Genomic DNA, 24,657 nt, shown 5'->3' on the forward strand with positions numbered 1-24,657 from the left:
TTTCGTCAGATCACTGAGGGACCATTAACCCCAGACAACCCCTGTCTGGAGTTAATGGCCCCTCAGTGGAAGGAGGGCATCAAGGGCCAAGGCCGCTGCAGGGCCCGAAATTTGTTCAATCTTAACGTTTTCTCACAAAAAAAAGCTTACGAGTTAATACCAGTTTGCGCTTTGAATTGCATGGCAACGCATAAAGAAGCCAGTCCGGTGCCAGAGCCAAATCCCGTCTCAAACAGTCACGAAATGTTCCCAAACCTTGTATTTATCGTACGGGAGTCGTCTGTTCACTTCACTAACGATTCGGTCACTCCGCGGCGGTCCGTATTTCCGCCGTACACTGGAGCTCGGCCCGCCTACAGCGATATATCACGGGGCCCGGCCGGTGGCCAGGGCCTGGGGAGACGCGGCCGGCGCGGCGGCGCCCGCGCGCGGAATGTGGCGGCTTTAAATAAAGGCTATATACAGGCTTCCGTCTGCTCAATGGAGCACAACAACAGACTGCGGCGCCGGCCGTGCCCGGATCTCGGGGACGCGGCTGGTGGTGCGCCTACAGCTCGTAATGCACATAGTGGGGCACTCCGCGCGGGCGGCGGCAGTGGCCGAGGGGGTCCTTGTTCAACAGATATACCGGCGGTCCATGCGCCGGGCTTTGGTGGGCGGCCGCCCTCCCCGCGGCGGGGGCGGGGGCGGCGGAGACCCGTACAGGAGGGCGGGGGCGGCGCGGCCGCCGAGAGAGAGCTATTAGATCCTGTCGTATGGCTGCTTCCGCTTGTCGTGTGACCGGCCGTAGTCGTCTTGTACCAGAGGAGAGGACGTCTTCGGCCCTGCGGAGTGGACGGTCGTCAGAGGGGACAGTCTCGTGGGACAAGGTGGCACACCCAAAAAAGTCTAAAGAGTCGCGACTATCAAACGCGTGTCATAATTTGGCAAGACGACCTCTGCTTCAGACAAAACACGGTGAACTTTTATGATAGTGAGCCAACATAATATTGTACTTTTTACTCTGAAATAGTATGATGTAACTGGACACTGCAATTACATTAATGAAAACGTACGCAAATATGCCTTGTATGTGATGTTGAATGATAATACGGAACACACGTAAGAAAAGAACGGTAGAGACAAAGTCAAATACTATCCAAGGTATTCACACATCCTAACCCGGTAAAACAGCAAATACACAGCAAATGACCGGACCACGGCAAACCAAAAACATCGAAAGCAAGCTCAACGTATGGATAACGCTGCGTTCATTCTGCGTTAAGTGCTACAGCACCAAAATAACGTGTAAAACCTAAACTAACGGGGTGCAAATGTGTGCCATAAAACGTCAAAGTCAGTCGTTCCAACGGAAAATGCATCCAAGGGTGTGGTGGGTGGGTCAGCCAAGGTAACCAAGTCACAGCAGTAATCAGTAATCCCTAAAAATGACATACGAACGCCCAACAAAAACGCCCGGTGATGGTTCGTGCGTGTCGGGGTGGGGTCAGGGTTGGGGTGAGGTCAGGGTGAGGTGGGTGACCAGTCTTCCGCGTCAGGCAAAAGGAGCAGCATCGACAGCAAAAGTAAAATCAACCACCACCACACAGCAGCTCAACACCTATCAGCCAGTGAGACATCACCAAACCAAAAACCAAGCCACGGTCCTCGCGTCCAGCTGTGGATCCCTGGACCGTGTCTAACCAGCTCGGCATGCGGCGGATCCCGGTCACTAGCAGGGTGCCACGCTGAGCTCCAGCACCGCCTTACCTGGCCGGTCACACCACCACTCGGTGGGGTGAGGGGGACCGGCCGCCGCTCCCAGCGCTCTCCCCCGACCTGCGCGGCACCTCTGGTGGGCCTCACACCGCTGGTATGTGTGTGGATGTGTGTTTGCACTGTTTAACTAGACCCGAAATTGAGCACTGGATGTCACCCAGACTGACAGGTAACCAGTTGGTAACCTGTTGGTTGTAACCTTTGGTAACAGCTGCTGTCGTGGATATTGACGACCAACTGAAGGAAATAATTCACCGATTTTGGAAATTATTTTATGCAAAAAATATGGAGACAACCGGCGAATGCTGCCACCGAATGAAACAGAATTTGTGACAGTTCCTCTCTGGACATGGTTTTGTCAAGCACAGTTAGAATCAGCCAAACGGATAAGAAAAGTAAGCAGGCCAACACGCTGGATTTAACCGTATCTGGTTTCATGAATTACATACACAGCTTGAAGAGCTTGGTGTAGATTAACAAGAATATTAAATGCCACAAAGCAGGCGAACTATTTCCTTGCAGTACGGCAGCAGCAGGCTGGCCGACGAGTGTTCTCCCCGCTCCAACCACCTCAGAGTTGGACTCGTTTCACCAGCTACCACCGAGCCACCAGCTCATGGCACGGGCCCGGTCAATCGCAACTGAAATGTCCCTCAGCCGTGAGGAAGTCCCCTGGGTGCCTCCTGTGTCCTACACACTTACACCAACGACACGTGACAACAGAACACTGACCGCTCCGGTACCCCGGAGCGAGTGCGCCCGAACACTATTTACACCGACGTGAGGTGCCCCCACAGGTGCTGCACAGTAGATACTAGACACCCCAACTGAAGCCGTTACGATTAAGTGACGTACACTGTTTGGGTTAGTTAAGAATCTCCCACATCCACGTCGGAAAATTAGTCATGGTCGTGATAGATAGAGCGTGCGTTTCAGTCTAGACCATAGTAAACTAGCATTTCTACTCGGTCAGTCGCTACTCGTAGTCGCCATCGCGGCAGTCTATCTCAGCCCGTCAGGGACTGATTTCAGTCCTGCCCTCCCCCGTCTCTGCCCCATGTCGTCCCCGCTGTCCGTGTGTGCGCGCGGTGTGCGCTGTGCCGGCCCGCCTACCTCGGTACTCGTCGTGACCTCCGACGTAGCGCGGCAGAGGCGGTCGGCGCCGCTCGGGCGACAGGCCGCGGCTGTCACTCAGCCGATCAGGGCTGTACGAGGAGCGCGACAGGGTGCGGCGCGGCCCGGCCGCCGGCGGCGACCAGTCTCTACCTGTCGGACGGCGGCCGGCCGGCGGCGGCGACACGTAGCCACGCTCCGAGCGGTGCGAGCGCTCCGACAGAGGAGAGTCGCGCCCGTAGCGCGGTCCGAACTCGTCGTATCGTCCGTCGGGCGGCGGCAGGGGCGCGGCGTACAGCGGCGGCAGCGGCGGCGGCAGGAACGAGGATGGGTCGGCGCCGGCCGGTGGCGGCGGCGGCGCCGCCAGGAACGGGTCCAGGCCGGGAGGGGGCGGAGGGGGCAGGAACGCTGCCGAGAGCAGGGGGTCAGCCAGCGGGTCCACCTCCGGGCCAGGGGACACCGCGCCCGTGCCATTCGAGTTGAAAGCTGAAACACGGACGGCGTCAGACCACTGAATATCAGAAGGAACGCAACTAAATTTGATTGAGCTAGAACCCGATACCCGTAACGCATCTGCTAGTTTCTATGAATTTCACTAATTATCAAGGAACAACAAATAACAATCATTTCAATGGTAAAAAGAGCACACTTCTAATATAACAGGTTATAGAGGAGAAATACAATTATATACTGCAAAATATCCAGGGCAGCCACCTGATAAAAAGAATCGATACTTACACTGCAAACTTGCTTGCCCATTTACTAAATTATTCTTCTCTTCTTCTGCCTTCGTCAGCCTGGGAAAGAAAAACAATCGTCAAACAAAATTGGAGCAGCTTTGGCCAGTTGTTCCAACGGCCAAGACCTTTCTGACTTTTTGATACAAGAGGCCTCTGTTCTGCCCATACACGTCCGTCCTTGCCTCGTCATAATCCCCAGCGCTCTGTATAATTGCTCTGTCTCCCATGCCGCCGTAGCTTTCCACACTACGCCCACCACTAGCGCTCAGCGACAAAGACCCCTCAACCCCAATTACGGTAGCAGTCTTTCACTTTGAGCCGTAATCACAGCTCTCTATGCCGCTGCCCCACCACTCTTACCAGTTGGTTACCAACCACACCTTTAGCTCTCAGTGTTCTGTGTAAGTTACTGTCCTCCCCGCCGTCAACTCACAGTGCCCTGTACTGCTGCGCCTCTCGGTTCGCCTCCTCCAATCGCCGCTCGGCCTGGCGACACGTCACCCAGCTCTCGTGGGCGCGCTTCTCCAGAGCCTGGATCTGAGACCGGAACGAACGCTCCGTCTCCTGTGGAGCGATATAACGACATTGTCAGCCAGCGGCTCAGGCAGGGACATACACAACGGCCGCGGCTGTAAGATACACTGACAGGGGTCTTTTATTATGCTCACAGGGCGTCTGGCATCCCTGGTGAGCGCGGTACTTCTGTCTGCTGTGTCCGCCATTAAAATGGAAGCATTTCAAACGAAAACTGATGTTTATGTGAGAAAATAAAAAATGCTTCCACAAAATAAAATTAAGATCACTCAAAGAGTGTACTGTGAACAGCATAAACCTGCAATTGACACTTGACCCTACCAGAAAGCTAGGCTTAAACGGTGGTTAGTTTGACCTACACCAAGTATAAATGCCAACAACAGTCTAGCTTCCCAAGACCACACCGACCGCTGGTGTCCCCTATACCCCACCCCACGCCGTGACTGACCTGGATCTCCTGTTTAAGCGACTCCACCTGGGAGCGATAGGTGGCGATCTGCTCCTCGTACTGCACGAGCAGCCCCTGGTTACTGGAGGCGTCTCCCTCCGAGTGGGTCAACCGCGACTTGAGCACGCCCATCTCCCTGCGGGGGTGAGAGACAGCACGTCAGAGGACTAACTAGGTGAGGGTACGGGAACAGGGCGGGGTGGGAGGCTTCAGCACTGAGTAGTCAAGGACAGTGGGAACATTCCTGGTAATAGAAAGACAATGTCTGGTGAGAGACGAGCTGACGAACTGAGCAAGTAGTGCAGATATCAGTGCAAGCAGATAAGAAGTGAATTTTAGCCAAAAAGGTAACCTTTGGCCGATTGAGCCGATTCTAGCTCACGTCGCTGTAACTCACTCTTGGAAGGAGAGTTCCTTTTTCTGGAAGTACTTTTCGAGGTGCTCCAGTTTGGACTCAGCCTCGAACCGGTCGACCTCGGCCTTTTCGCAGCGCTCCGAGAGCTGACTCAGCTCCGAGCTCAGCGTTTTCTCCGCCTCTGTGGCGGCACAAAGACGGACGTAAAGACGGACGTAACACAAAGACGGACGTAATACGCGACAGACATTGAGAGAGTCGGTGGTCCGTAGTAGTGAGCAGATTACAACTGCGCCGGCAAGGACCACGAAAGGGCAGGAGGTGTGTAAATATTTTCACATGAATTCTTGGGCATGAAGCAGCAGTAAACTTGATTAAGCAAACACAGTACCTAATGTCTTCCTAACGCCTAACGGCCAAAGTCCTTGACACTATTGAACATTGAGTTCAAATGCAACATTCCCGTTCAAATGCAATGAACATTCCCGTTCAAATGCAAATATACGGTTCTTGCGTTACCTTTGAACAATCGTATTGCATCGAGTTTAACAAATCCGGTCATTTGAATACATCCCGCAGGAATTCACCAACACATGTAATTCTTCGAGCCTCACCTTGAGCCTTTTTGAGCATTTCTCGTTCTTGCTTCCATTTCTCTTTAAGCTTGGCGCGCTCTTTGGTCAGCTTTTCCACCTGAGCCTTCAGCTTTCCGCCCTCCAGCAGCGCCTGGATCTTCTCTTCAGCTGGAAACGACACAAAATTATAAAATAAAACACACAATCAATGTAACATCCCGAAGGACAATTAGTGCTCCAACCCAATACCACCCCTTAATTACGATTTTATAAAATCCTCGACGCCCTAAGAAATTTGCTAAGAAACCCTGAAAATACCGCATTTGTTGTTTTCGCAGTGACTTAAGCATCATCTCCGTATTTCACCGACCCAATGCATTATGTACTAGACTGTCAGTCTGTCAAAGCTGCTCTTGAAATGAGTTATAGCTCTTCTTCGTAATAGAATATCCGTCATAGAATTGGAAAGTCACCCCACTCACAGCCGTTGTCAGTGCCGTCCTGGACCGTCTTCAGCATGGTCTTCAGCGCGTCCACCTCCTGTGTCAGCGTGTCGGCCTGGTCGCGAGCAGAGTCCCGCTCGCTCTCCAACTCGGTCACACGCGGCTCCAGGGCAGACAGCTGCGGGGGGAGGGGGGGGGGGCGGTCAGTGTCAATGGTGCACGGGATTCAAGAGGGGCAATATAAGGAAGACAATGCAGCAACGAGACAGTCTCTTGGCCGACAAAGGCCACAGGCTGTTTGTGGCAAAGAAAGGTCAGCAATCACTTGGTTGGGGCTGTCTGTAGTCGCACAGGGTAGTACACCTAGGTATTATTTCCTATAATTTAGCCCTGAAATAACAACACATGATTGTTTCTCCCTTGCAAACCTTTTCGCAAACCTCCACGCTCCCAAGTCCCACTTCCACTCCTACCGCCCTACGCCTCCCTCCCTCTTCCCTCCCCAAACTCTTCCCTCCTACCTTTTCAGCAGCGGCGTCCCTCTCCTCTGCGATGGCCGCGCACCGCTCCGTCTCCTTCTGAGCTCGCTCCGTGAGTTCCTCCACCGTCCGGCGGTGCTGCTCCTCGACCTCGGCACTGACCCGGCTGCTGCTGCCCAGCTGCGAGGATCGGGGGGGGGGGGGGAGGTCAGAACACTGAACGGTGAGGTTGGGAGAGCGATACATTTCCCATGGAGTTACACGAACCAAAATTACAGATGGGACTCTTCATGGAAATGAAACGAAGTAGCAGGCGATCAGTGAGTGTAGCCATGAAATATGAAATCAAAGCAAATTAAAGCCAATATGGGTCACATCAAGTACATACAGTTGACGTTCATCAGCTAGAACGCACAACATGACCAAAAAATGCGGAAACAATGATCAATGACAACCCAATCGACTTAATTAACCAGTCTTCTCCCCAAGAGTGTTACCTCTGTGACTTTGGCCTCGAGCTGTTTGATGAGCGGCCGCGATACGGCCAGCTCGTCGGCCAGCTTCTTCTTGTCCTTCTTCAGCTTCTCGATCTCGCCCATCAGCTTCTTGCGCTGCTGTTTGAGGTCCGACTCCAGCTTGCCCACCGTCTCGACGATCATAGAGTCCAGCTGGGGGTTGTTGGACGCGCTCTGGGGAGGACGGGAGAGGTGGAGTTAGGCAGCGTGTTACGATAGTGCGTGGCAGATTGATAGCTCAGAGAATATGTGGCAAGGGTGATGGATGAACCAGCGGTATGAGAAGACTGGTATAACATAATGGCAGCTTGACTTAGATTGAATCGATAAATCTCATGGCGATACCAGTTTGACTGGAATGATTGTTACACGCCTAGACTAAATGCACGTTTGTGGTGACATGCAACGACCCATTACAGCTCACTGTTCATACTGGTGTCCACACCCGCACTCGAACTCGTCCCTCTTCCGAGCACATTTTCCTAAGCTCTCCCGTACCTGGTGGGTGCTGATAACGGCTCCTCCAGCAGCTGCTGTATCAGCTGCTGATTCAGCACCCCCTCCCTCCCTAGTCACCTGGTGGGTGCTGATGACGGCCGTCTGCTCCTCGAGCAGCTGCTGGGCCTCCTGCAGCTCCTGCTCCAGGCCGGCCACCTGTTTCCCGAGCTCGCTGATCTGGTGTCGGGCCTCCTCGAGCTCCTCCTCAGCTGCCTGCTGATCGGCGGCGGCTGCCTGCAGGGCCGCCTGTGTGGCCGCCGAGCCGCCCTCCAGTAACTGGGGGAGGGAGGGGGTTTCACGTTACCCACAGACACACATACAGACGGCCGAGCCGCCCTCCAGTAACTGGGGAAGGAAATTATTAGTAGGACGGAGAGGGTTCGCATTAACCACCGATACACATACACTTATTAGCAGCCGAGCCGTCCTCCGACAGCTTTGAGAGTAACGGAGGGAAGGACAGTTTAGTTTATCCTGACCACCGCTACACAAGAAAGTAAGTAAATAATAATCATGCGGGTAGTTAACATCCAATTTCAGATTAACTAGTATCATCTATGTTTTTCAGTGATATTCAGTAGTTGTAAGCCCTCACCTGTTTGTTCGTTGCATCTAGTTTGGATTTGAGCGCGTCCGTTTCCTCCTTATACACGGTCAGCCGCTGGTGCAGCTTGCTGATGGTCCGCTTCAGTTCCGAGTCACACCGGAATTGCTGTCAGAAGGTCAAAGGAGGTCAAACAACGTCACAAGTTTGACAACAGTTCAGGGACAGTTGTAAGGGTGACGGCAAATGCGTAAACCTAGAGCATATCGTGGCTAGAAGAAGCACAGGGGTCATCCGGACATGGGGTCGCCCAGTGTATTTGGGAGCAAGGTCATCGACAGAGAACGAGTCGCTGAGGATTTAAGTACAAAGGTCGCCGGTGAGTCGCGTATTAACGTATCAGCGTAGTTATACAGCGCAGTTAGCTCGCTACCGTTCAGCTTTAAATGCTCGTAAATTAAAAGACCTCTAATGGGATTGATCTGAGAAACATGGACAGCAGGAGTCGGGCGGGATCACATAGGAAAATGTTTAACAAAGCATTATCCAGGTAGAAATAAGGAAAAATTGCTGAAAAAACATGGGAACAGTGCAGACTGCTAGACATTACTTTGCAATACAATCGAGCGGTCTGACACTAAATAAGATTACGTATTACCAACCCCAGAGAAAATCCGAAAAATAGCCACCCGTATCTATACAACATGACACGACTGTAACGATGTCGACTAGTCGCCCCTTCTACTGCAGTAAGCCAGTCCAACACGTACCGCCACGGCTCGCACTCCGATGAGGAGCACCGTGAGCGCCAGTCCGATGGTGGAGAGCAGCACGGAGACGCGGGCGCCGCCGCCGGCTCCGGCGCAGGTGTCCGAGTCGTGGCCGGCCGAGTAACCATCCACCAGACCCCACAGGCTGGACGGCAGCTGCGCAAACACGGACAAACAGCAAATGATGAGCATATTAAGAATGAATAGATGGGTGGTAAGTTTAAGAGATCATGAGTTGGCGTGGAGCCTCTCGCGATTCGCCTCAAGGCCGTCGTCAAATTGGTTTGAGATCCCAATGGAAATCAGATGGAATAGTAACCTTTTGCTCATAACTAAAGTAAGCCAAAAACAAATCCAATTTGTTTTTGGCTGTTTTGGATTTGTTTTTGGCTTACTTTAGTTATGAGCAAAAGGTTACTATTCCATCTGATTTCCATTATAATCATAATCATGCTCAAAAAAAACGTTTCACACCATTCAATGGTTCGAGATCCCGACAAAGAAGGAGCACAAACAAAACACGACGACCGATGATCAGCCCAATCACTACCCGATGTCTCGCACATTTCCCCATCTCAGTTTCTCATACCGTGGTGGTGAGCAGTTCCTCCTCTCACCTGATCCTCCCAGCGCAAACCGCCCGCTACCCCAGCGTCCATGACCACCGACATCTCCGCACCACACTGTCTCCCCACCGTTCCCACCCCAGTACTGAGAGACGATCAACGCCGCAAGGCCACGGCCCTCGAACATAAACACGGACCGACACGTCATCTTTGGACCGGGGCCAGCCGGCCGCGCCCGTCCGCAGCGCACGTACTATCGACGGCGGAAAACCAGCGAAACATTCGAGGAAGAGAGGGTGAATATCCCCGGATAGTGACGTCTTCATGACGGAATTTTGTAATGACGTCTTGATAAACCTTTAACACGAAATTTAACTATAAATTGATCACAAGACACGGAACTTAGACTAACAGCTACCGTCCTATATTGAGAGGCTGCAGATGCCGTAATAAAATAGCCCAAAAAACAAACAACTTCATAGTTATAACAGCAGCCCGCAACGCCTCTTAACAATCCCACTATCCATCCCCTCCCCAATCCAACTCACCAGCGTTGCCGTCACCTCCTCCAGCAGTCCAGGCGCCTCGGGCTCCGACTGACTGTAGGCACTCTCTCCGTAGGCACTTTCCCCATAGGCACTCCCTCCGTAGGCACTCTGGGCCTGACTGTGGGCACTGTCCGGCTCCGGCTCGGCATAGGGGCTCTCCACGCTGCCGCTGGTGGAAGGCGGGTACGAGGACGCGTACTCGCTCGAGGCGGGGCCGGTCGAGGCCGGGCCGGTCGAGGCGGGGTCGCTCGAGGCTGGGTCGCTCGAGGCGGGGTCGCTCGAGGCGGGGTCGCTCGAGGCTGGGTCGCTCGAGGCGGGGCCGCTCGAGGCCAGGTCGGCTGCGTAGGGGTCGGTCGGATTCGACCCGGTCGCTGACGGGTCGGTCGGTGCAGAGTCGCTCGAACTGGAGTGGTCGGTGGGTGGCGGCCCGTCGGCGGGGGGTGGGCTGTACAGACCCGAGAGGGGGTCGTGGCCGGACGGCGGGGCGTCTGAAAATCGGGGAGGGGAGGGGCCGGTCAGCTGCGGGATTCTGGAGGCAGATTCTGGAGGAGCTGAAATCGCGAGTATCTATTCTTTAGTTTTCTTAGATTACCCTTCAGGAGGGGAAGTGGGACAAAATTTAAAATATTGACATGAGACGAGAAAAAAATCAAAGCTCCTTTTTGAAATAATGCTTACGAGAACACTTTGTAAACTGGTGTAGCTTAAAGAAGAGTCAAATGAATGAACGACAGTGCATTTGCCGTATATGTATTGTCGAGCATAATTGATTTAGTGTCAAAAACAATTCACTCGTGGAAACACTACTTTTGTTGACAAATAAACATCGTTGACCACACACAACTTCTCCGGGTGAAGCATTTTCCCTGTGGCAGCCCGCTCAGTACAAAGGCCTTGAGCATGCCACGTAGAAGGATAACTGATGTTCGTAAACAGGTCAACAAAGCTAGTCACGGTATCAAAACGGGGATTATAGCGAGCTGCTGACTGCATGGACAGCATCAACAGGTGCCTAAAGGCCAACGCTAAAACTGAGTGAGCTACGCAAAATGCAGCCAATGAAAAGAAAGACGCTTGGCCGATGACATCATAATTCATATGAGCCGAATTCATTCGCAAAACACACCTATTCATTATATTGAATGAAGCATGACAACAAACAATAAATAATCCTCGAAAATTTTGCATAGAACGTAAATTATATAAGGTTCAAAAGTGCGTGTGCTTTCTTCTTCAGACCTGAAATGAAATGAAATTAACACAACCCAATAGGCAAGCGCATGCAGCATGAACCCAAGCAAGAGCCAAGTCTAGTGTCTACCATAGGCCCCAGCATATTCGACTCATGCAACCCAAACCTACCAAGGAGCTCCTCGTCTAACACCCAAAACATTTAACTACGATACATGCACGACCTCAGACGGATGAAAGCCCCCCGCGCGACTGTGTCAGCGCTTGCACTGTGAGACTGCGGAGGGCGTCTGCCAGTATCAGTTGTTAGCCGTAGCACCCGCTCTGCTCTGCTGACTCAGGCGCAGTGAGGCGGGGCCTCTACTCCCAGCTGCTCGCACGGTGCAGTGCACGGCGCACAACTCGGGCCGAGCTCCCTCCCCCCCCCCCCCTCCCCCCCCCCAGCTGCTCTCTCATCACACCCAACGGTGCAGCGCGCAGCACACATCCCTCTCTGCGCTTCTAGCCCCCTCACCCTCCCCAAAGGTGCAGCTTGCATCGCGCAGTTCCTCAGGATCCCGCGATCCTCCCGTCCCCTCCCAACATGATGCAGCTTGCATCCCCTCCCTCGGATCGCGCTCCCCTCCTCACACGGTGCAACGAGGCCAGTGTTAGTTTGGCGTCCCCACACGGTGCGCCACAAAGTGCGGGAGACGCTGTACCGAGCTTCTCCTGAGCTCCTCGACTCTCACCGTTGAGCAGTCTCCGCCGCTTCAGCTGCTGTACCAGCCGCCGGCGCTTTCTCAGTTGTCCCCGCTCTGAGTTTCGCTCAGCGTCTTCGTCCATCCGGGAGTCGTCCGGTGAAGAGAGACTCCAGTCGGCCACGTCAGGATCGGAGTCGTCAGAGTCAGAGGGGACCGACTCAGAGGGGACGGAGTCAGGTGGGGCGGAGTGTGTCGACTCGGAGTCGTCCTCGGTGGAGGCGGAGTCGTGGTTTACGGCGTTTGGAACGGCAGTGGTGGTAGGAGTGTCTTCAATGGGAGGCAGCTCGTTTGCAGGTGGATCAGAAACACCCACGACGCTGTCGTGCTGCTCTTCGTTGATGTCAGACTCGGCGGCGGTGGGGGAGGCTGGCTCCGGCTCAACTGAACCGGATGCCTCTTCAAAGGAATTATCCGCCGAGTGTAGTTCGGGGTGTTCGGATTTCACATCTGGCAGAGTTTGTGTGTCGATATTTTGTTCAGCTTCTGGCTCATGCCCTTCAACGTTAGGTACACCATGCGAGTCAACGACAGGTTCAGCGTGTTCAGCAACTGCCTCTTCGGTTGGCGGTGATGAATCCACTGCCAACGACTGCTCAGTGATATCCCCACGCCTCTGAACACTGTCCATGGAAGGTGGTTCGGCAACTGGTGCCACACTGGGTCCAGTGTCCAACTCCTTGGTGGTTTGGTCGCTTGGCTTCAACCCCTCACTATTACCATCAGGCTCTGAGTTTATTTGTTCGTCGTTAGTATTATCAGATTCATCTTCAAGTTCATCATCACCATCAAGTTCCTCATCCTCCTCCTCATCATCATCCAATCCATCGTCATCTTCCTCAAAGTCCTCCTCATCTTGTTCCACCTGGTCCGTCACCTTGTTTGCTGCACTGTCTCCAGGCTCTGCGCCCTTTCCAGTCGCCTCTTGTTTCTCTTTCCCCGCGGTGTCCTCCAAAGTCACATGCTGTATCAGATGTCCGTCTCTCGAATCCGGTAAAGATGTCTCGATGTGTTGGAGCTCTGGATTGTTATTCTCCTCAACATCTTGTGCTCCCACGTCCTCATTTTTCTTCTCATCAGACACCACTTCCTTCTCGTCACCGCCATTCGAGAAAACCTCGCTGTCCTCGGATAACTCACGATAATCACCGCCGTCTGCCACCGAGCCGCCTGTCCCATTTTCCTCAGCTTCTGTCTGAATCTCTTCACCTGTCCCCAATGTCTGTTCCACAGACGGTAACTCGACAAGGGAGTCATTCTTCTCCGTCACATCATCCACAGTCGCCGGTACACCGTCTATTTGAACCGCGGAGGACACCGTCGCTCCCTCAGCGGTGATGACGGGCTGATGCGGGGCGGGTGTCGGACTGCCTGCACCGCCCAATCCGCTGAGCTCCGCCGATAGAACAGGCCCAGGGGCGACACCAGCGGAACCGTGACCTGAAGGAGGCCACCCAGAGAAGGCACGTGTCACCGGCCCAAAGGTCAACAGGGTCAAAGTCGGGGTTCCTACTTGGGGTCAGCTTTTTATGGTTTTCCGGTTCTACGACTAAGGGGCTGAATAATGCAAGGGCGTCAAATAAGCGCCCTTGCAAGGGGTTCAAGCTTGAATATAGAAAACCGCCACCGAGAAAGAAGCACCCATTAGCAACACAGTTGGGAGAAAATTCCAACAATCACAGCCATCACCAATCCTATCCAGTGGGGTGTTGAAAAGCAACAGCGTCAAACTCCCCACCACCAGTAAACGGTCACACAACACTCACCTCCCGAACGACAGCATCGACTCACACGCCCGCTATTCACTCTCACCCTTCCCATCACCGACCTTCCAAACTTGCGTGACCTTTTCACACAGCTCCCACCATCACCACGTCCTGTATACCACGCCACCCTGTAACCACACACTGTCCAGACGGTACTCACCGACCGCTGGCGGCGGTGCTGACGAATCCCCGGACCCAGCGGGCTCCGGTATCTCGGGAGATGCTGGTGACGGTAGCGCGTCAGCGGTCTCTGGCGTTGTCTCTGCAGCTGCCGGGTCCGCCGGGTCTGCCGGCTCAGCCGCTGCCGCCTCAGGAGTGGCACTGGCAGCGTCAGCGGCGGCCGGGTCTACAGTACCGCCGGCGCTGGTTACGGCGGCGGGCGGGTCTGATCCCACCTCCGGGACGGCAGTTCCGTCAACAACAGGAGCGGACGGATCCGCCACAGGGACAGCGGGCTCTGGAGCAGCCGGTGTGCCACTGAGGGAGGACCAGAAGCCACCGCCGGCCTCGGCACTGTCGGCAGCGGGTTCCGCAGCGGCGGGTTCCGTAGCGACGGGTTCCGTGGCGGCCGGTTCCGCAGCAGCCGGCTCCTCAGCGATAGGTTCCACGATGGCAGGTTCCGCCGGTTGAGGAGCCGCCGGCGCGCCGCCGCCCAGAGAGGACCAGAACCCGCCTTCAGCCGCCTGCTCCGGCTGTTCTGTGCCACTCTCTGCCGCCTTCTCACTCTCCGGTACCACCGGCTCCACCGGTTGCGCGGGTCCACCACCGAACAGCGGTGGCACCGGCTCGGCTGAGCCTGGTCTCGGCCCGCCCACCTGCTCTATCGTTCCCACGCCCACGCTCTGCCCCGCCGCCGCAGTCTCCGTCCGCTCCGAGTTCGGTGCTGGATCAGTTTTGGAGTCGGCACCACCAGTCGCGTCGTAACCCTCTTCGGCGTCATCCACGTCGTCAGTTTCATTGTCTCCGGGATAGTCAGCGTCATCCGCCTCGAGCTCGGCGCCTGGAGTCTCAATACCCGGTTCCTGGCCGACCTGATTGTCAGTCGAGTCAGCTGGGGAAGCCTCGGTTGCTTCTGGCGGCTTCTCACTTTCCGGTTCTGTCCCCTGGGCACCATCCGCCACCGCCGGGTCAGTTCGTTTGGCAACCTCCTCAGATGAGAGCGGCACTGTCTGGGCATCCACCGCACCCACAGGCGGCTGAGTCTTCTGGTCCTCGGCCATCCCCGGCAGGGTCACCTGCATCTCTGGCGGAGGCGGGGGCGGCTGGGACGCCGCCGCGCCGGGCACCGCTCCGAACAGACCGCGGTGTCCGCCGGTGGCGTCCAGGGCCGCCCCAGACGGCCGCGGACTGGGAGCTGCAGCCGGCGACGGGGGGTGATCGTGCTGGAGGTGTGGGTGCTGCCCCAGCAGCTGATCTGCCGGCTGGAAGGAGGCGGGGTCCACACCGGCCTGAGCGGGCGGCGGCTGGCGCGCGCCAGGGTCCGGCACAGCGGCAGACGGCGCGTGAAGATGCTGTCCCTGCGCTTGCTGTTGTTGTAGTTGCCACTGTTTCTGCTGTTCATCGATCTGTTGTGTCTGCTGCTGCTGTTTCAGCTCTTCGTCTCGAAGGTGCTGCTGTTGTTGCAGTTTTTGCTCTTCCTGGAGGCGCAGTCTCTGCTGCTCTTCCTCTTGCCGTCGAGCCTGCTCTTGTTGAAGCTGCTGCTGCCGGGCCTGTTCCTCCTGAAGACGCTGCTGTCGAGCCTGCTCCTCTTGAAGCTGTTGTTGTGGTTGCTGCTGCTGCTGTAGAGCCTCCTCTTCCTGCTGCTTCAGCTGCTGCTGTCGAGCCTGCTCCTCTTGGAGACGCTGCTGCTGCTGCTGCCGCTCGCGGAGGGTTTTCACGTACTTGTGATGCCAGTCATGACCCAGGCCAACCACCCTCGGCCTGGGCAGCTGCTGATTCTGCCGGTACTCGGTACTATACGGGTAAAACGGCTCGGCGGGTCCCTTTGACCGCCGCGCCTCTTTACTTCTACCCTGTCTTACTGGCTCGACTTCTACTAGCCTCTTTGGCCGCTTTTCCATTTTTAGCTCTCGTATAAAGTTTTTCGGTACATAGCCGCGCCGACCGTTCACCTGAAAAACAGAAAACCGAAACAAAACGATCAAAATCGGGTGAAAAGTGCACTCTCTGACGATGATGTCTATAGGTGTAGGCACAATTTTGGCATCATTCATGGTGAAAAATGCCAGTTTTCCAGACAATCATACCGATCGAAATTTTCTTAAGACATACAATAGTTTACCGATGTTTACTATTCATAATTCACTAAAGGTCTTTGGCAATGCACGCGCATTTTCTGATACAAAAAAGTAAACAACATCACCCATGCTCCGGGCATGGTGCCAACAAGTTCTGCTGCTGCGAACCCACCTCGACGCCATACAGGCTGGGGTTATCACCGGCCGGGTAGCTGTACACCACCACCTTGTCGTTGGGCTTGACGCTGAGCATGCCAGGCTCGCTGGCTGTGTAGCGCATCAGTACCATGCCCCGAGACACAGGCTCTGAGGACCAGATACAAGCGTTATCAGGGAGCACTGAGCGACACAGGCTCATAGTACATATGAAAATTAGCTGGTTACTGATGAGAAAAGGTCACACTAGACTAGGGAGAAGGGATCAGCACATTTCAGATTAATGCAGCATGTTAAACCTTTGGTTATAATCGGCAGCGGCGAACCATCCGCGGAAAAGGCCAGAATAAAAAGCACGCAAGGTCGCAAGGTCGTTAATTGTAAAACAAGCAAAAAACAAACAAATAAAAGCAAGCAAACAGTACAAACAAAACACTGCTTCAAGCCTTCTTAGTTCTTTTTACCAAAGAACTTTACCTTCACACAGTGTGTGTGTAGGGGGAGGGTGATCGGTCGAACGGATCACCCCCCTCGCGTTTTTCGCGTATAACTCGCGTAAAAAGCGACCAATCGCAACAAACCTTTCAGTGCCATCAAATTGATCACTTTGAAACATATCCAGAAGATTGCATGGCAATGACCCAAATGGCCTTTGGCCTGTGGCCTGGTTCTCGAGACCATGCAGGCCGGAATAACGATTCGGCGTATGTCAGCGCACTTTACCCGCACGTTTTAGTTTTTTGTGGCTGTTTTGTGGCTGTGAACATTTCAACATGTAAAATAACATTTGCCCCATACATTATGGTGGTGTCAAGGTCAAGTGAACGCCAGGTCAAGGTCATTGATCTTAGATAACCTCGGTTCACTTTCTCGAATTTTGCATGTTTGTATGACATTTTTTTTTAAAGCTGATTTTGAATTTTACACTCATTTGTACATTTACGAAATAGTTTTGGTGCCTATGTAACATGTTAAGAAGCTGTCAGTGGTGGTTGACACCTACTGTGGAAAGCAGGCATGTTAAGAAGCTGTCAGTGGTGGTTAACACCTACTATGGAGTATGGAAAGCAGGCAGGATGCACATTGGATGCCCTGACCTGACCTGACAAACCCTACCCCAAATGCATAAATACATTATCTTTGATTAAAATGTATACACAATTCAGAATCAGGACTGAAAAAGCCTTGGCACAAATCCATCAGGGTCTAGCCAGCTGTCACCGGGTCACTGACATTTCATCATCAACACTATTCTATTGCCAACCAGTCACTCTTGCTGTTCAGCGATGTACAGCTCCAGAATCTGAACTGTTAATAGCAGACAGGATTGTGATGGTGAAATTTTGGTAACAAGGGTAGATGAAAGGTCTTGAGTTGATTGGGTGTGTTAGGAAGCTTGCATAAAACTAACAGATGTAATTTTATAATTATGTGTTAAACTGCTTAAGTTCTCTGTGTTTAGTGTTGAATTTGAGGTTATTGGTGCCATCCTCAGGTCTGAGACTAGTGTTATGGGTTCGGTATTGCTTCGTACTGACGGTAAATTTGTTAGAAATTATCATTCACACATGTTTCACTTTCTATTTCAAAATCATCGTTTTTCACTAGCTGTCACAGCAGCTGTTTGTTCGTTTTTACAGGTGCTCGTGTTTATCCGCGGGCTAATCCTCATTAAACTCCTTCATTAGACAGATTATCTACAACAATATCCCCCACAGACAAAGTTTCCGCCCCGGAAACTGATCAACCTCTGCATGGCCCGCGGACATTGATGCACCAGGTAAGACGGTACACTTTAACACTTTACACATACCTATGTACATTCATACATGAGCAATGAACACTTCAAACCACAGGTATTACCTAGGAACACAAAATGTACATGCCACTTCTGTCATACATCACCACTTAAAACAGGATGGATATTCCGTTTCACATAGTAATACCTTATCCACTTCAAGCCGAATCAGCTCATATGAGCTGACTAGTGATACCTAATGGGGTGTCTGACAGTTCGACCCGCTCTCGTGATTATCGACTTTGGCACATTTGGAGTCGCCTGAGTGACCAGGTCCTGCTGCACAGAGGACTTGTCTTGCCGCGGCTTTTTGTCGCCATGTGGCCTTACTTGTTTGTCAGCTGACTGGGGATCATGCCTCCTGGGTGCTAATGCTCGGTCTCGGTTCTGTGGGACTGGGCCGAACTGATGAGGCGATGAGCGTTGACTGCGTCGCCAAATGCGAGTGGGGTAAACAGGGGCCCCAGTGGGTGAGTTTCCCGTGCTTGGGTGATACGGTTTTAAGCGGTTGTGGTGGACCGTCATTTCCGTCGTCTCTCCTTCACAGGCTATGAGATATGTCCAGTTTCGACGTTTCGCTATCACGCGGTAGGGTCCCTTCCAGCGAGGGGACAACTTTCTCACGTCTCCACCCTGTACCGCATTTTGTCTGAGCCAGACGCGGCTGCCCGGCTCATAGTTATGTTCCACTATGCGCGCATCATGCCTGATTTTGCTCTTGTTATGAGCCGCTGTACTAGCAGAGTGTATCTGCTGATCGGTGCGTTTGAGGGTGCGCTGTAAACCAGCCAGGTACTGGAAGGTGTCACGGGGCACCTTCATGTCCACCAGCTCGCTTTGACCGTTGGAGACAGAGCTGTACTTCAGTGAAGCCGGTAGTGGTGCAGGACGCCCAAACACGCACTCATATGGCGACAGGCCTGTGGCCGCACTAGTGTTGGCGTTAAAAGCCAGCACTGCGCCGCTCAGGTAACGGGACCAATGACGGTGCTCTGCGGCGGCGAGTTTAGCCAGTGTGTCGATGAGGAAACGGTGGCTACGCTCACAGTAAGCGTTCCCTTGAGGATGATAGGCTGTCGTCGTGCTCTGTTTGATTCCAAGATTGTTGTAGAACATCTTTGCTACGTTTCCAACCAGGTTTCTGCCCTGATCGGAGTGAATTGATTTAGGCACCCCAAACTGACCTACGATACGGTCCATCAGTGTCTGGACTATCTCGGATGCTTCCTGTGTTTTAAGTGGGAAAGCCCATACAAATCGAGTGAATGCATCGATGCACGTCAGAATATACCTGTAACCTTCCGGCTCACTGGTGGGGAGCCCAGATATGATATCGATGTCAAGCCTGTCAAGGAACTCAGACGCCTGCAGTGACCCCAATGGGGCCTTCGGTGGGTGAGGAGGATCTTTGCGGCGAGCACAGACCTCGCACTGTTGGCAGAACGCTTTCACATCGGTCTGCATTCTCGGCCAGTAGAACTGCCGGCGAAGTGCACTCTCCAATTTTGCCGCCCCCTGGTGTCCGCCTCCTAGTCCACTGTGATGGTCATCCATCAGGCTTCTTCTCAAATGTTGGGGCACCACTATCTGGAGACATGATGGGGCTCCTTTGTAGGGCTGGACTCGCCTGTACAACACGGGCGTATCGCCTGTGACTACTAATCGGTTCCACTCTCGTAGCAGCTGAGCGGCGTGCTCTGTGTTCACCTCGCTTGGGTGGGGTTTTCGACGCAGCTGTATCCAATGAACGATCTCTCTGATTCCAGCATCATTGAACTGCTCTTTCTGAAAATCTCTCAGCTCGATGGGATTGATACTTATCAATGACTTTGGCCCAGTTACGACTGCAGCTGCTGCAGCTCTATCGGGCTGGCCAGATGCATACGTACCAGTGGACTCGATGCTATCGATGTGCGTCTCTTTGGTAATCTGATCAGTGGCCGAGTCTGTCTGTGGTTCTGACGCAGTTGGAGACTGAGGATGCTGGCCTGCATCTGCCGAGTGGGTTCTGCTGGCGGGCAGTGACAGAGCGGAACTCGTCTGTGCCATGTTGGACACTGCGCTTGGTTCTGGACTCGCCTGCTCAGTATCCCTTGTAGGAGAGAGCGCCATAGGAAGCTCTGCCTCTGGGGCCTCAGGAATCGGAACACAGACCCACCGGTACCGCTGCTCCTGGGCGGTCAATGAATGTGGATATCGAGATAGTGCGTCTGCGTTGCTATGGAGACTACCACGCCGGTGCACGATATCAAACTCTAGCTCGGATAGCTGAAGCAGCCAGCGAGCCAGCTGCCCCGTCGGGTCTTTCATATTAAAGAGCCACTGTAAAGCCGAATGATCAGAACGCAGGAGGAAGCGTCGTCCGACCAGATATTGTCTGAAGTGCGTAGTACCCCAGACCACTGCCAGAAGCTCGCGCTTGGTGACGCTGTACTGACGCTCAGCTTTGGTAAGAACCCTGCTGGCATACCCGACTACCTTGTCACCCTGCATGAGACAGCCTCCCACGGCCGCACCGCTCGCATCTACATCGAGCACGAACTGAGGTGCCTCCTCGCTGAATACCGGCAGTGCTAACACTGGCGGTGAGGCCAGTGCTGCTTTCAGACGATCAAAAGCACTCTGTTCCTCCGGTCCCCAGTGGAAAGGGCGATGCTTCTCGGTCAGCTTTGTTAGGGGTTTGGCTAAAACTGCATAACCTCGAATATGGCGGCGCAGGTAGCCTGCTAGACCTAAGAACACGCGAACCTGCTTGGCATTAACCGGGACAGGCCAGTTCTGGATGGTTGTGATCTTTTCCGGGTCACACTGCACGCCTGCCGCACTGACGGTGAAGCCGAGGAAGCTTACCTCCCTTTTGCAGAGCTGCAGCTTCTTCAACGAGACAGTTAAGCCCGACTTTTGCAGCGCAGCTAAAACTGCCTCCAAATTGGTGCGCATCTCGTCCAGAGTTTTGGAAATCACCATTACATCATCAAAGTATTGGATGACTGTCTCTGGGGGAACGTCGGCGAGGACTAGCCGAAGAGCACGATTGAATGAGTGTGGGATACCCTGTATCCCGTACGGAGCAGTAGTGTAACGGAATAGGCCAAACTCCGTTGCGATAGTTGTTTTGGCTCTATCTTCTTCTGCTACTGGGAGCTGATGGTACGCGCTTTTGAGATCTACCGATGTGAAATAGACGGCTCCGCTTAACTTCTGTAGGCATGTGTCTATCCTGGGTATGACCTGGACGGAGGGGGTGGTGATGCGATGGAGACGACGGAAATCTCCACATATTCGGACCGGACCGCCGTTGACCCGTTTCACCAGCACCAAGGGAAACGCCCATTCGGAGTCCGGGACGGGCTCCAGCACTCCCTGTTCCACCATGTCATCTATTTGTGATTTGACTTCCCCTGAGAGGTGGGCTGGTATGGGACGTGGGCCCTGAAACACGGGCGGGTGGGTTCCAGTGGGTATTTTGTGCTCCGCGACATCAGTGCGGCCCAGTCCTGCAAATACCTGCCTGTATTTATGGAGCAGGGCCAAAAACTCGGAACGTGTCGGCTCCTCCAGGTGTGCCACAGCCTGATCGGGACAGAATTCTGTTTCAGTTTCAGGCACCTCACTGAACGAGAACTCATCTAAGGATTCGAAATTGGCGATCTTGGTACCTTCGTAGAGGGTGATGGGGCTGTCTGAAAGGTTGCCGAGTCTGACTGGTACGGTATTATCGTGCACAGTTACCGCCAAACGGGCTACACACAGCTCGGTTTTGTTAATGAACTCCCCGTCCCCTTCCACCAGACCTGTCAGTCCCAGGTCACCATCAGGCATCCCCTTACAGCCTAGTGAGTGAGCCAGCTCCTTAGCTCGGCTACATTCAGCTAGAGACACGGTAGCGGGCAAAATAATTTCACTGTTGGCTGGCACAGCGATTGTGCGGGCGATCAGCACGGCTCCCGTGCGGTGCCCCACTTTTTGCACCGGATCACCCTGTGCTGCGCCAGTCGCATGCATTGGTAGCTCCTGCCCTAATACCCACATTTCCCCGTTGGATATGTCCATCACTGCTTTCGAGGCCGTAAGCACATCTGCCCCCAACAAGCATGGCTCACACAAGGTGGCGGCCACGTAGACGCAGGTAAGTTGTCGGAAAGGTCCAAGCTGCAGATCTACATACGCACATCCCATTATCCCGGAATATTGTTCGTTGTTCGCTAATTTCACCGGGTGGGATACCGGCCGGATGGGTGTGACGTCACTCAAAATGTCACGCCGAACCACCGTGTGGTCGGCTCCAGTGTCGCACAGAGAATTAACACTCTTGCCATTTATAAACAACTGGACGTACCGACCTGGCGTGTGTCTCCTCACCACCGGCGTCGCGTCGGCCGTCACTGCTGTGCTCGTCACTCCCGGAGCTGCTGCGTCTGCTGCTGCGGCTCTACCAGCTGCTGATTTGGCATCTGTGGCGGTAGAGATTCCTCCAGCCGCGGCGATGGGACAGGTCGTCCCCTGTCGGTCCACGCTTGCAGTACCGCCGCGCCCGTGCTGTAGTCGTTCGGAACCGGCAGCGGCGGTGGTAATGACTGCACTGGTGCCTGGTTCTCGGCTGTCCACATGAGAGGAGCCACTGTCCTGGTGACGCGGCCAGTCTGCCCTTGGCTCCCTGGGACAGACTGCCGGGCGTTTCCCAAGCTTCTTCCACGGGGCTGGTTATTGCCCCGCGCTCGCGTCGGTCTCCCTCGACAGACCGTACTCAGGTGACCCCTGCGTTCGCAGTTGCCGCAGATATCGTGGCGGAAAGGACAGAGAGCGCGGATATGACCCGATAGGCCGCACGTGTAGCAGACGACCGATGAGCTCCTCCGTCCTTGCGGGTCGGCCTGTTCGACAGCTGGGCTGGTCTGAGCACGATACAATCCTGCCGGGTGAGACTGGACAGACGCATCAGCCCGCTCGAATGCTCGGACGTGCTCCACAGCGGCGTCCAACGTTGTGGTTCTGGCCTTCGTAAGATCTCGCTGATACTCCGAGGGTAGCACTTTCTGGAGGTGGATCCAAGTCAGCTGATCCTTAGTAGCCTTGTCTGAAACGGTGGGGTAGGCGTACTGTACTAGATCCTCAATAGCGAGCAGGGTTTTCATCACATTTCCTTCATAAGCCACCGAATCTAGGCGGTGGATGGCCACCATGGGATCTGGTATCCCTCCCAGTAGCTTCACCACTTCGGCGGAGATCGAGTCGAGTGTGGCTGCCGGGCACGCTGCACACACGTGTCGGACACATTCCTTTACATTACCAGAAACAAAGAAACGCAAGTTTGTCACAAGTTTGTCGGTATTCCACTTCTTCATCTGACCAAACAAACAGTAGTCCTCCAGCCATGATATCCAATCTTGTGCACTGCCGTTCTCAAACTTCTCCAGAACCAAATGGTCCGACATTTTTAACACCGCTGCCACCACTGTTATGGGTTCGGTATTGCTTCGTACTGACGGTAAATTTGTTAGAAATTATCATTCACACATGTTTCACTTTCTATTTCAAAATCATCGTTTTTCACTAGCTGTCACAGCAGCTGTTTGTTCGTTTTTACAGGTGCTCGTGTTTATCCGCGGGCTAATCCTCATTAAACTCCTTCATTAGACAGATTATCTACAACACTAGCAATCATATCAGTTAGGATCACCAGAGGTGAACTGCAAAGTATGTCAGTTTTTAATTTTTAAAAGCTCTTATTGGTTTGGGATTACTGAGCCATTGTGGATAACTACCTATGGCAAGAAGCAGTGTGGTGCCAGGTGCAGTTATGCCAAGCATCTATTCTAATGACAGAACAGCATAAGGACCTATGATTATGGTGTCCTAGACTTGAAAAAGAAGGGCCAGCAACTGGGTTTTCTGAATTTCCCTTTTCTTGTCAATTTTTGTGCCTCAACAATTCAGACTTCATATTTATTGATGTGGTCGAGTTTCAGCATGTTTGGTAGGCACAGGCTAAGGCGGGCCACTCCTTTGGCTCATGTGGGTTACTTCAGCTGATGTTATGCTTTGAAACATGGTTATAATATCAATCAAGATTAGACTAGAACTGATGCCAAACAAACAGGTGGACATTATGTGCACAAACACCAAGCATGCACATTTCAATGGTACTACCGACAATGTTTCTGAACCCACACTGTTTCTCGCAGGATATCAATAAAATATTATGGCTATAACCATAAAAAGATGCTTGCCAGATTTATCCCAAAGTAACCTAAACTGAGAATGGATGTTCACAAAATTCCAGGGAGCAGAAAAACAACAAAATGATTGGGTACGTTCAACCGGACATACAACAGATGCATTCATTGAAAGATTGAATCTTATTACATTTTCTTCATTTTGAGCTTGTATCATTGTTATATTAAATATTAACATCATCCAAAACAGTGATTAGACATTTATGGCGCAGAAACCCGAACGGTTCTGCGCAGTTTGCGGAAGAAAAAAGGAAAAATATACACACCTTCGCATTTTTTGTCGTAGCATAGCCTATGACTTGATAATTTAGCTGTAATAACACCAAAGTTTCCGACTAAAACAAGAATAAATAGCGTCCGCAGGCCCCAACCCCACTCCATGTTTTGACATCTGCTTCGTTGGAAGAGTGCTGCCAAATGGGAATATTAAATATATACTAAAAGAAAGCAAAAACAACTATTTTCAACCAGTCGTAAATGCTTTTGGTGAAGCTTTTAGCGTTAATCAGCGTATCTGCGGTATCTGTTGCCTGACTTTTCGTAAGAACGTAGCTGAGAATTCGCAAAGGCTTATTTCAAACACAGACTTATCATATCTAGTCGAAAGAAAAGGTTCAAAGGTCACTAGTAGAAAATGAGTTTTTAGT

General features: G+C 53.0%; 1 protein-coding gene across 13 annotated transcripts; it reads right to left on the reverse strand.

Moving 5' to 3' along the window:
* Nucleotides 1-241: 241 nt before the first annotated feature.
* LOC122390486 (transport and Golgi organization protein 1-like) lies at nt 242-24,425 on the reverse strand. Of its 13 annotated transcripts, none has more exons than XM_043383488.1 (19): nt 24,277-24,417; nt 15,993-16,126; nt 13,744-15,694; nt 11,809-13,257; nt 10,161-10,374; nt 9,887-10,100; nt 8,773-8,928; nt 8,054-8,170; nt 7,537-7,734; nt 6,943-7,134; nt 6,488-6,625; nt 6,006-6,144; nt 5,563-5,691; nt 4,991-5,129; nt 4,594-4,729; nt 4,045-4,175; nt 3,610-3,668; nt 3,025-3,279; nt 242-824 (listed from the first exon to the last, which is right to left on the reverse strand). In XM_043383488.1, the coding sequence occupies exons 1-19, from the start codon at nt 24,389-24,391 to the stop codon at nt 742-744; spliced, it is 5,949 nt and encodes a 1,982-aa protein (XP_043239423.1). In that variant the 5' UTR covers nt 24,392-24,417; the 3' UTR covers nt 242-741. The 13 variants fall into 13 exon arrangements, with proteins under 13 accessions (XP_043239423.1, XP_043239421.1, XP_043239418.1 ...); XM_043383486.1 differs by having other exon boundaries at nt 3,025-3,357; XM_043383483.1 differs by having other exon boundaries at nt 2,872-3,357.
* Nucleotides 24,426-24,657: the final 232 nt, after the last annotated feature.

This window comes from Amphibalanus amphitrite, unplaced genomic scaffold, assembly GCF_019059575.1.
Source record: "Amphibalanus amphitrite isolate SeventyFive unplaced genomic scaffold, NRLGWU_Aamphi_draft 000397F_arrow, whole genome shotgun sequence".
Classification (NCBI taxonomy): domain Eukaryota; kingdom Metazoa; phylum Arthropoda; class Thecostraca; order Balanomorpha; family Balanidae; genus Amphibalanus; species Amphibalanus amphitrite.